This window comes from Melanotaenia boesemani, chromosome 4 (genome assembly GCF_017639745.1).
Source record: "Melanotaenia boesemani isolate fMelBoe1 chromosome 4, fMelBoe1.pri, whole genome shotgun sequence".
NCBI lineage: Eukaryota > Metazoa > Chordata > Actinopteri > Atheriniformes > Melanotaeniidae > Melanotaenia > Melanotaenia boesemani.
Window position 1 is genome coordinate 1,706,610 of NC_055685.1, and position 12,803 is coordinate 1,719,412.

General features: G+C 46.2%; 1 protein-coding gene across 1 annotated transcript in view; it reads right to left on the reverse strand.

The window, feature by feature from the left end:
* Nucleotides 1-1,797: 1,797 nt before the first annotated feature.
* Nucleotides 1,798-12,803, reverse strand: part of LOC121639145 (UPF0687 protein C20orf27 homolog) — a 30,862-nt gene continuing 19,856 nt past the window's right edge. Inside the window, exons 5-6 of the mRNA XM_041984376.1 lie at nucleotides 2,534-2,659; nucleotides 1,798-2,256 (exon numbers count right to left, since the gene is read on the reverse strand). Of these exons, the coding sequence (XP_041840310.1) occupies nucleotides 2,156-2,256; nucleotides 2,534-2,659 (227 nt within the window). The 3' untranslated portion in view covers nucleotides 1,798-2,155. The remainder of the gene's footprint in view (nucleotides 2,257-2,533; nucleotides 2,660-12,803) is intronic.

Genomic DNA, 12,803 nt, shown 5'->3' on the forward strand with positions numbered 1-12,803 from the left:
TGTATTCTGATGTGAACTAAAGATTATTTCTGTGTCTTTGTCATGCAGACATAAATCTGAATAAGACAACAAATGCAGACACTCATCAACCATTACCAGGAAAGCAAAAAAGTGCAGCTCTGAGAGTAGATTCATGTCTCACCTGTCAGCGTCCCATCATTCCACACATTAAACAACACGGCCGAGCTGAGCCGAGTTCAGGTCAGGAGAAGGTGTGTGTTGGTGTGTCAGGTGTGTCTGCTTTGTTGGTCCTGGTTGCCGGGGGCAACAAAGCAATCAAAAGTCTCTGAGGTATGTTGAAGCAATGCCAGTTTAGTCTGTATTAGGGATTTCATTTCAGTCAATTCTTAACTTGTCGTGGACTGTACTCTAATATATTATACGTTAAAACAGTTTATGAGACATGATGGTACAGTTTACACGTGAGGGCTTTTTTATTGATATTCAGGCAAACAAAGACAAATGTTTGGTCCTAATGGAGACATACAACAAGTCAGGTTATAATTCAGGCTTCACATCCACCGTTAGCAGGATGAAAGGTTCTGCTACTTCATCGGCCAGTAACGTGGCTCTGTGTGGAGCTTGTTTTAAATGGGATGAACGTGGATCTGTCATCAAGGTAATAATCTCACTGCACCACATCCATGCAGAAGAGCTCATAAAGCAGCAGGAGTCAAAGGGGTCAAAGCTCAGATTTTAAAATCACTGAGATTTGGGAGGATCTGAAAAGTTCAGTTTACGTAAGAAAATCTTCAAACAGCTTCCAGCTGGAGAGGTGAAACATTTCCCTCGTTACCTCGTCCAGGAGACAGCGTCCCTCACTCCTTCTGAGGTGAAAGTTGTTAGTAAATGTTTGGAATGAAGTTTATTTGCTGTTTTTAGATCTGCAGGCAGAGTTTAAACTTTTGTCTGAATCGATCAAACAAGCCACCCGCTCTTCACATGAAGCCCCGATGATGAAAATAAGAGGTGTGTTAATGTGGTACTGCAGCAACAATAACAAATAGCCTGTTAACAACATGCTCTGCTTTTTATGCAGCATGCACTGTAAGGACACATCCATCAGAATACAGACTGTGTGAAGGGATGACATATGCTACCATTGAGATGTTCAGTTAAATCTGAGAGATGGGTTCATTTAAAGAGCTGCTGAGCTCTTTTCCTGGAGGAAAACGGTGGCAATGTGAGGAAATGAGGCCAGAAGTCATCATGCAAGCAGAATCATCATTAGCATAAAAATATTCGCTTAAATCAGCTGCATGGACTAAAATATTCCCACCACCAGGACATGTTTGAAGATTTAAAAGAACCAAATTAATAGTCCAAATTTGTGTAGTGAAATAAAAAAAAATCATGGAAGGCTTTCCAAAGAAGTCAGATTTAGGTAATTAAAAAAAAAAAAAAAAAACCTCTGGAAAACTCTGCATCCCTTAGAGCTTCATTAAATCCACCATTATAACAGAAATAATCTGATGCCATTTATGGAGCAACCAGGGGTAGGAGACCAAGGTTAGGAGCTGCAAAGCTCCACAGCAGACTGGATGCTCATGTCTGAAGAGACACAAAAGAAAAAAAGCTTTTTGTTCCTTTGGTTTTCTCCATCTGAACACCAGCAGGACCATCTAGCCTGAAGGAGATGAAGGAATTCTGCCTTGAGGAGCTGGTGAAAAACACCAGAGGATGGATGGACTCTGGGTGGTGAATCATGTTCTCCTGACATCACTGAGCCAAAACTGCTCCCCTGCAAGTCCTATTAGAGATCCAGGAGTAAGATCATTACTGTTGTTCTTATGTCTCCTAAGTCTGTTAATGTAATGAAACATCGTGGGCTCAGAGTACAACAGGTGACTTTTTATTAGTGCATGTGTGATCCTGCTGATGACTTGTTCTCTTGGCAGTGGCTTGGTGTAAACTGGGTCGTGTCCATGCTGGTTTATTTTACCTCTACAGCAGCAGAGGCTTCTTCCTTATCTAACAGTGAGCTGGTGGTAATTCAACTCATCCTTTTAAAATGACAACGTACCATCACAGACCCAACACCTCCAAGTCAAAGAGGTGTGTAGCCCAGTAGGCAGATGTTCTACACACCACTGTGACCCCAATCCCTTTACAGATATATAAGTACATAACAACAGTAAACGTATGTTTCCTCTCTTTATATCCTCTTCCGATCACTGCTGTGCATCTTGTGAGCATCTCTCTGGGAGCCCAGGCACCTCACTCCCTCCAGCAGCATGGGGGTCCCGTGATGTGGGTCTGATGGATGAAGACAAGACTAATGAGTTCTGTTTGCAGCCAAAATTACAGATGGGTTTTTCACCTGTCTTTGCACAAAGTACAACATCCCCATCACACACATATTTATTAAGAAATTATTCTACATAAGAAGGGTATTTAACGTGATGTTAATCTGCTGCAAACTTACTAACATGTAGGTTTTTTCAAGTGTCATTACAGCTGAAACCTGGCATTTCAGCATCATTCTATTTAACTTGATTTAAATTCCAGATTCAGGTTCTGTGAGTCCACCTACCAATGACTCTGGCCTGGAGTCTGATTTTCAAGCTGATGACTTTCCTCCCCCTGGTCACCAGCGTGATCTCCTCCTGGACCACGCCCTCCTGGTGGGTCCTGTACTCACAGGTTACCTTTGCTCCTCCTGCAGAGTCATGGAAACGTTCAGTAGTTTAATCACCTGCACAAATCAGAGCACCATGTTCAGTTCAGATGGAAATAAAGGCTGGTACACATCAGGATTTTTTAAATCTAAAGAGATGTTTTATCTGTTTGCGACCCCACATATGAAGATAAAAAAAAATCAGGCATTTAATAGTGTTGACTGTACTGTGTGTGGTGGCTCCGATAATCTCAGCACAGAACATCACAAGCGTAATGGTTCTGCCCCATAACCGATCTAGAATCTAGTCCTCTGAGCCGGAAATCTCACGTGATCAAACGTGATCTAACAAAAATGATGAAGAATCATGGTAACAACCAGAAAAACAAAGAAGAACCATGTCAATAACTGGAAAAATGAAGAAGGACCATGAGGTAGGAGACAGGTGCTGCAGGTAGGTGACACTGGTGGCAAGTAAGTGACGCTAATGCTGTAGGTGACGTAGTTCCGGGGAGACGGCAGATTCAAACTAGGCGCCCAAACATTTATACTTTCATTCAATTGTATTTTGTGCCAGCCTAATCAAAATATTCTTTAAAGTAGGAAAATAGTGTCTTTAAAAGGTACACTCTGGAGCACAGCGGGGAGGATTTGGCCAGCCTGACAGATTTTATAGATCGTTGTTACGACAGAATCGTCATGGGAAAACCAAACACGTCCACCCCCTCCACCTCATCCAAGTCCAAGAGACAGCGAAATGAGGATTCACCTGGAGCTATTTCACCACCGGGGAACGACTCAACAGATGTTCTGATCTCTATAGATAAGAAACTCAGTAGTTTTGATGCGCGTTTGAGCCTGGTAGAAATTCTCCACAAGGAGTTCCAGGCGCTACGTGAATCATTAGAATTCAGCCAGAAGCAGGTGGAAACTCTGGCTGTAGAAAATGCTGGTCTCAGAGAGTCGGTAAAATCCCTCACCGAGGGCTTGACCCGTCTCTCGGAAGAAAATAAGAAGATGAAGGAAACGGTGATCGATCTGCAGGCGTGGAGCATGAGAGAGAACCTGGTGTTTGCAGGGATTCCAGAGCAGACGGAGGAGGACCCTGAGACCACAGTGAAAAACTTCATCAAAACCCACCTGAAGCTCCCGGAGGAAACGGTGAAAAACATCTCCTTTCACAGAGTCCATCGGCTCAGCGGGAGGAAACCTGGGTCCAGCAGACCAAGACCTATTGTAGCGAAGTTCGTCAGCTTCAAACAGAAGGAGCAGGTGAAGAACCAGGGCCGCGAACTGAAGGGGACCAACTTTGGAGTAAACGACCAATATCCGAGAGAGATTCTGGACCGACGGAGAGTCCTGTTTCCCATCAGGAGGAAATTCATCATGCAAGGTGCTCGCGCTGTCATCGCGGTGGATAAATTATTTATTAATGGACAGCTGTACCGCGACCCGGACATCACTCCGTGGCTCTACTGACTTGGTATGTGCTTTAATTTTCCTGTTTTCTCACTAGATCATGTTATATCCATAAAACTGCCATAAAAGATAATTTAGTTAACAGTAAATCCACTGCTCGTCTCCACTACACTGCTCTCAGCACAGATGCGTTTTTTAAATTACTTTTTTCTTTGGCACTGTCGCTCTTTTCACTCTTTACACTTCTTCTCTCCGACCCTTTAACGGTTAACGGTAACACTTGTCATTATATTATATACACATCAGCACTTTTCATGATTCACAGGAACACACACAGAACAGCACAAGCGCACATACATCCCTGTCACAACCAGCTGGCAGATACACATGCACGCGGAGAAGCAGTGGGATACACGCACACACACTTCAGTAATATGCATATAGCCTCATCTCTGTGGTTGGTTCGTGAACGAACTCACGTTTGTCACTTGGAATGTGCGTGGAGCTGGCACAAGGGAAAAGAGGTTAAACATTTTTAATCGTTTGCAAGAAATGAAAGCAGATATAAATGTGGCGAGTGGGGAAAAGGGGGATGAAAGGAAATCAAAACTATTCTAAACCGACAACGCCAACTGGGGAATTCCACCCCAATAATAAGACACGCAGGTCCGATGCACCAGGACAACAGAATGTGATTGACCTTAAAAATTAGTTTATTAACAGTAGCTACTAAAACAATTAAAAGAATTCAACCACTTGGTACCAAGGGGTGGAGAACTGGGAGGTAAACAACGAACAACCTGAAAAATGGACAAAAATTAATACAACACAATTCAAACCAAACCACAGCAAACAAACAAAAATAAAGCCACACAAAAAGTCCAGGAAGCAGGCTGTACCGTGGGACCAACGAGCTCAATCTTGCCCTTAGTCACCAGAGTAGGTGAGGTCCTAACGTTCGCCCCCTGGAACCACAACTGGTGAGCCAGGTGTAACGGAGTTAAAAATGCACCTTATGTTATTCCATTTCCTTTTCAGTGTTTGTATTTTGTTTTCCAATATGTATGTGAATTTTATCGCTTTTATATTTTATTTTGAAAAACCGGAAACTGCACTCCGCTCGCGCGAACGTTATTTTGTGCTGCTGCCGCCCCCTCCTCACAGTTCTGTTATAAACTGATGAGGGTAAGTTCGTCGCGGCAATATATATATATTTTTCACTTATTTAATATGCTAACTTCAGTCTCACACTGATGTATGCTGTGAAGAAAATATTTTAAGTTGTATTGGTACTGTTTTGTGTACTTTGGTGAGCTGATAAGAGTTTTGGAGACGTTTTTATTCAGCCTCGATTTTATTTCAGTTAGCTAACCTGTGTAGACAACGTTGTTACGACGGCAGCCATTTTACAATGTCATTTTATTTTATAGGGAGCGAGAGTGCCCGGTCCATGTGAAGACACTGAAATAGTGTATTTTTTTATGTCTGTCACAGGTATGTTTATTTCGTTTATAAGTGTAAAATACATAATATGTGCATTTTGCTCCATGTTAATACGCCTGTTTCCACACAATATAATTTTATACATGGTTCATTGATAATAAGTTCATACATGATTTGTTCACATATAAAAGGAGTTCACATGATTTATACTCTGTGTAATAATATGTAATAACCCGGCCAGTATGTATTAATGTGTTTTTGTGCTGCTGCCGCCCCCTCCTCACAGTTCTGTTATAAACTGATGAGGGGAGCGAGAGTGCCCGGTCCATGTGAAGACACTGAAATAGTGTATTTTTTTATGTCTGTCACAGTAAACGTGGTCAGCTCCATTGTGTGTTCTGTCCTCTGTATACGGATTGGTGAGGAGTTCGCATCCGTAACACTGGTGCCGTGACCTGTCGGATCTCCAGATCTGCTCCACGCCGATCACCGTGGTTGCCTGCCTGCATTTCAACGTCTCATCTGATCCATCAGTTGGTACACCTGAGTCCAACTGGCGTTAAAATCAGGACGTTGGGGGGGGGTTAAGAGTTACTGGTACTACTGATTGCAGTTATTATTTTTCTGCCATACTATTTTGGACATTTAATATATTTCTTCTTGTTACACAACGCAAGTATTACTTAGTAAATTATACATCTGAGTACACGTCACAATGGATGACTTTACCACACCTGTTTTGCCTAAGGGTAGAGGTTTAGGGCTGAGTCGTGATGGTGATGGTGGGAATGTGGGACATCCAAAAGCCTCGTTTGACAGTGTTAAAACTGGACTGGGTGTAAGTCAGGTTTTTCCTGGGTTAGGTGGAGAAAAGGTGCAAACGTCTACGCCCAATAGTGATGCAAGTGCTATTCACCAGCTTACAGATATGGTGGGACAATTAGGTGCCCAGATCGGTGAGTCCATTGTTGCTAAGCTGATGTCTGCTGGTTTTGTTAATATGTGCAGTGATAATCAGACCTCCCCTCCCGTTCACCCTACTCAGTGTAGCATGACCAAATGTGACTCCCCTCACGTGACTGTACATGTCGCACCTGACAGAGACCTTCAGTCATTTAAAGGTGACGGTTGTGACAGATTCTCAGTCCAGGACTGGATTGACATGACTAAGACCTACCTCAAGAAAAGGGGGACTCCACTGCACGAACAAGCAGAAGAAATCACAAGTCACCTGTTGGGCAAGGCCAGGGACGTTGTTAAGATCGCTCTGCGTGGGGACCCTGACCTTAATGCTACTGAGAAGCCTACTCTAATATATGATGTTCTTCTGCGTTATTTCAGTGATGCCCCCTCATGCCTTCCCCTTGCAGACTTTTATGCCACTCTGCCCAAGCACAAAGAAGATCCAGTCGACTATTGGATAAGGTTGAATAAGGCTGCTGACCGTGCGCTGGAGGGTCTTCATAGACAAGGTGATGAGGCAAGTGATTTGAATAATGAAGTTGCTCTCATGTTTGTCAAGTATTGCCCGGACCCAGATCTGTCGTCCACTTTTAAGTGGAAGCCCATTCATGAATGGTCTTCACGTGACGTCCAGCTGAGAATTGATGACTATCAGAGAGAGTTACGGGCTAATCTACGAACTACCAGTGCGCCTCAACTCAAGGTTCACGCTGCTGCAGTGGCCCCAGAGCGGTCCGGTCTGCTGTCAGTGACCCCACCGCTGCCCGATCAGTGCCCCCACGCCATTATTCACTCCTCCACTCCTGAAGTGCCACTCCACACACTGTGTTCCTCCAAGTCTCATTCTTCTCACTCAGTTCAAGTTACGCCTAGTCACATGGCAAGCACCCCGAGTTATGCTTCGGTTCCAGTGGTGGCTCAAAACCTACAGCAGTCGGAGGAGAGGCTACTCAGTCGCATGGTGGAAATGTTTCAGGAGGTGATGGAGAGAGTACAGCTCCGTGGTTCCCGCCCTGCGGGGAGTGGTGGTCCTTCTCGTGCTCGCCAGAGGCGTCCAAGGGAGTCAGCTTGCAAAGTCTGTGGAGAGGCTGGCCACACCACCATCTCGCACTGCATGTCAGAGAGACTTTGTTTTGAATGTCTTGCCCCCGGCCACACCAGATTACAGTGTCCTGTCAATGCTACCAAGTCTTCTCCTTCCCAGTCTCAGGGAAACTGAGTGACCTGTATTTGGAGGGAGGCAGTACGGGTCTAGACACAAACTCCCAAATTGATGATATATCTGATGCTGAGTCTATCTACTCCTCTGCTGTAATGTCTAGTTCCAGCCAAGAAGTTGTGTATCAGAATATTCACAAAGTTGGCAGCAGTGACAGCCTTTTCTACACACCTGTGACTATCGGTGGCTCAGTTAAGATGGGTGGAATGCTGGATAGTGGATCCATGGCCTGTAGCATTAGCGAGAACACGGAAGAAAAACTGAGACACGCTGGCATACTTACAACTGAGAAACTGTTGAGTGTGGACGTGGTTCTGGTTGGTTGTGGCGGACTTCGTGTAAAGCCAAAGTATGCTTTCGAGTTGGAAATGGAGGTCTATGGCTGCAAGATGCTGGTTCCAACGCTTGTTGTCCAGGGCCAACATGATGATATCATCCTTGGAGCAAATGTCATATTGGCAAACAGTGTCCAGTCCCTGCTTTTCAAGAGACCCTGAATCTGTGCGGTTCCTGTCTATGCTCTCTGGTCTGAACCCCTGGCAAGGTGATCACATCCCAGACAAAATTGGCACAGTTAGGTCGAACTCTGCTACCTGCCTCGAACCAGGCCAAGAGTATCTCGTCTGGGGCAAACTGCCTAACAACACTGTCGTGTCTCCAGGTAGTACAGTGCTGACCGAACCCACTTCTTCGCGTTCAGCTCCTAGAGGTGTTCTTGTTGCCAAGCTCGTGACTCATCTGTGGGGCGATAGGTGGGTTCCCTTAAAGCTTATCAATACCTCCAACAAGCCAGTGATCATAAGACGCAATGCAAAGTTGGCAGACGTGTATGCCTGTGTCGCTCTTGAGGACATTGATGAGGCTGAGCAACCTGAATCATTACTGTCCAGCTGTGCCGCATCGGCTGTGTCGTCTGCAGTCAACCTTGAGTGTGTGAAAGAACAACTCAGCTCAATAGGGCTCTCTGATGTTGACATCGGCTCATGTGAGGTGTCGGATGAGTACAAGAGGAGAATGGCGAACCTTGTCCTGCAGTACCAGGACGTATTTTCACGCCACCATCTGGACTGCGGCGAGGCGAAGGGCTTTGTACACCGGATACACCTTTCAGACAACAGACCTTTCAGACTTCCCTACCGGCGAGTGCCGCCGAGCCAGTATCAAAAGTTGCGCCAAGTGTTAAGTGAAATGGAGGAGAAAGAGATCATCAGAAAGTCGACAAGTGAATATGCGTCACCGCTAGTGCTAGTATGGAAGAAGAATGGTGATCCCCGCATTTGCACTGATTTTCGCTGGCTGAACAAAAGAACCCTGAAGGACGCTCATCCGCTTCCCCACCAAGCTGACTGCTTAGCAGCTCTCGGAGGCAACTGTCTTTTCAGCACCGTGGATTTGACATCCGGCTTCTATAACATGCCGCTCCATGAGGAAGACAGGAAGTATTCGGCCTTTACCACTCCCATGGGCCTTTACGAGTACAATCGTCTGCCACAGGGCCTCTGCAACAGTCCCGGTAGCTTTATGCGGATGATGACCAACATTTTCGGAGATCAGAACTATCTAAGTTTGCTCTGCTACTTGGATGACCTCTTGGTCTTCGCGCCTGATGAGAACACAGCACTTCAGCGTCTCGAGATGATGTTTGGAAGGTTACGTGGCCACAACTTGAAATTGGCTCCTAAGAAGTGTTTTTTTCTGCGGAGGTCTGTAAAGTTTCTGGGCCATGTCATCAGTGAGAGCGGCGTCTCCACAGACCCTAGCAAGGTCGAGGGTATCGCTAACATGTCCTGTGCTGACCTTATGGAGCCCGATGGCGTGACGCCTTCCCAAAAGCGCATCAGGTCGTTCCTGGGAATGGTGAATTACTATCAGCACTTTGTGCCAAAGTACTCTGCTATGGCCAGGCCTTTATTCGACCTCCTGAAGGGTGAGAAGCGGAAAGGGAGAAACAATAAGTCTAAACTTCAGTACAAGAAACTCTCTGCTGCTGACTGGACAACTGCACATGTTCGAGCCTTTGAAAACCTGAAAGAGTGCTTAATGCATGCCGTAGTCCTAGCCCACCCTGACTTTTCCCGCCCTTTCGCGCTTTCAACTGACGCATCTCTGGATGGAATAGGCGCAGTTTTGTCCCAAGTTAAGGAGGGCGAGTCCCGTGCCAGACCCATAGCTTTTGCAAGCAAGTCACTAACTCAGTCCCAAAAGAACTATCCAGCCCACAGACTTGAGTTTTTGGCTCTAAAATGGGCCGTATGTGACAAGTTCAGTCATTGGCTGAAGGGCCACAAGTTTTCAATCTGGACGGACAATAACCCATTGACTCACATACTGACCAAGCCGAAGCTCGACTGTTGTGAGCAACGTTGGGTAGCCAAACTTGCCAGCTATGACTTCGACATAAAGTATGTTCCAGGTCGGCAGAACATTGTGGCAGATGCTTTAAGCCGTGTCCCTTTTGTTGGTGTCCCTGTAGGTCAAAGATTGTTTGCTGAGCCCTATCAGAATCTCCTCAGTGAGGTCCAAGGGGTGTCGTCTGCATCTGTCCATCAGGCTTTTTTTAGTTCCAGTAGTCGGGACCAGACCCCATGCGATTCACACCAGTCCATACACGGCCCTCTCCAGTTGCACTCGCAAGCTCTGGAACGGGAGGTGGTGTCCGCCGTCTTACAGTCTCACATCTGTTGGGATGCTGGTCCTGCTGCCCGTGCCATGACCGCTTTGCAGTATCTTCCACAACTGATGGCTCCTGGCGCGGATGCCTTACCTGCTTACACTGAAAAAGACCTTTGTGACAGTCAGCTTCGGGACAGAATCCTTTCCCGTGTCCTGTTCTATGTTGAGAGGCACCGGAGGCCTACTAGGAGAGAAAAAGCAAAAGAACCAATTGCAGTGTTGAAATACCTGAAGCAATGGGACAAACTCAACGTAGTCAATGGTGTCCTGTACAGGGTCTCAAAAGATCAACGGACAAGAGCCAAGCGTCACCAATATGTGGTCCCTGACTCACTCATAGCTGAGGCCCTCCGTGGTGTGCATGACGAGGCAGGTCATCAGGCCCAGTCAAGGAGCTTGAGCTTAACCCGACAGAGATTCTTCTGGCTGACGCTTGACAGGGATGTGAGAGAGTACGTTCGGCGGTGTCAGCGCTGTATTGTGAGCAAGACAGCTGAACCTGAGGGGAGAGCGCCTCTGGAGAGCATTGTCACATCTAGACCACTCCAGCTGGTTTGCATCGATTTTTGGTCTGCAGAAGACTCCCGGAATAAGTCCGTTGATGTCCTTGTCGTCACAGACCATTTCACGAGAATGGCACAGGCATTCCCATGTAAGGACCAAACCGCTAAACGAGTTGCCACTGTTCTGTGGAATAGGTACTTCTGTGTGTTCGGATTTCCAGAAAGAATCCACAGCGACCAGGGACCTAACTTTGAGAGTCAACTGATCAGTGAGCTGCTGAAAGTTTCTGGCGTCAAGAAATCACATACCACGCCTTATCATCCCATGGGCAATGGTTCTGTGGAGCGTTTCAATCGGACCCTGGGTGGGATGATTCGTGCCCTATCCCCTGAAGCAAAAGCCGATTGGCCTCGAAAGTTACAGACTCTTACCTTCATGTACAACTGTACCGCCCACGAAACAACGGGCTTTCCCCCCTTCTATCTCATGTTTGGACGTGTCCCACGCCTGCCCGTGGATGTCCTGTTTCGCTCTGTCCTGCATGATTCAGCTGTGACGAGCTATGACAAGTATGTGCAGTCTCTTACCAGCGACCTTAAGGAGGCGATGGGGGTTGCTCAGGAACATGCCGCTAAGGAACAACACAGACACACTTTGCTGTACAACAGGAGGGTAAAGGGGTCCAGCATTGAGATAGGAGATCGAGTGCTTTTAGCCAACAAGAAGGAAAGAGGGAAAAAGAAACTCGCTGATAAGTGGGAATCAATTATCTATACTGTCCTGGATGTCAATCCTGAAACCCACACCTACAAGATCAGTGACAGTGTTACGGGAAGGGTGAAGACTGTCCACAGAAACCTCCTGATGCCTGTGAACTTCCTTCCAGTAGAGCTCTGTGACACGTCCAACAATGTTTCAACTTTTGTCAGTAGTTGCTCCATCCCAAGTGTCAGTGACGTGAATGAGACCAGGTCAGAGTGTGAAAGTGATCAGCAGACCGTATGTGGACCGATGTTTTCAGCTGGAGAGCAGGACCCCTTGGATGTTGCAGAGCCTGTGGACTCTGTGGGGAGAACTGTTGAGTGGATCACTCAGTTGACTGAACCGGTCTCGACACAAGCGGATGTTACTGACCTGATCGGTGTCACTTCACCTCCTCAAGGCACGGTCAACTTGTCCCCAGATGGAGGCCCCAGCCGACATGCTTCCTGTGACTCTAATCTTGTGCCTGGCCCAACCTCTGACTCAAAGACTGGACTGTCTGACTCTAGCTCTAGTACTGGTCAGTCTACTCATGCCCTACCGACTGCTGACCACTCGACTATTGCACGGCCTGTTACTCCTGTTAGTCAATCACAAGTACGCTCTAGATTTGGTCGTTTGGTTAAACCTGTGAACAGACTAATACAGACTATGACTCGGCAGGATGTTATCCCTGACACTTTTAGTGTTAAGAGTGTTTGCAAATCAGTGCTCCAGGCCCTTGCAGATTAGTTTTTGGCCTTTTTATGTCCTTTTTTGGACTTGTTCTGTTGTTATTTCTTTTATCTGTTCTCTGATATCTTATGCCAATTGAGCCTGTGTTGTGAAGTCTGTTTCAGTGTGGGGTTTGTGGGGTGTAGAAGGCACCCTATTACCAGTAGATGGGTTGAGGGTTTGGCGCCACCCTCATTCCACTTTGTCCTTCTGGGACACTTTTATTGTTGGTTCACCTTTGAGGTACCCACTTTAGTTTGTGATTCTTTGAGTGTTTGATGACTCCTGTGTACTTGTGGCTCAAATTCGATAAAATTCAGTGGGGGTGGGTGTAACGGAGTTAAAAATGCACCTTATGTTATTCCATTTCCTTTTCAGTGTTTGTATTTTGTTTTCCAATATGTATGTGAATTTTATCGCTTTTATATTTTATTTTGAAAAACCGGAAACTGCACTCCGCTCGCGCGAACGTTATTTTGTGCTGCTGCC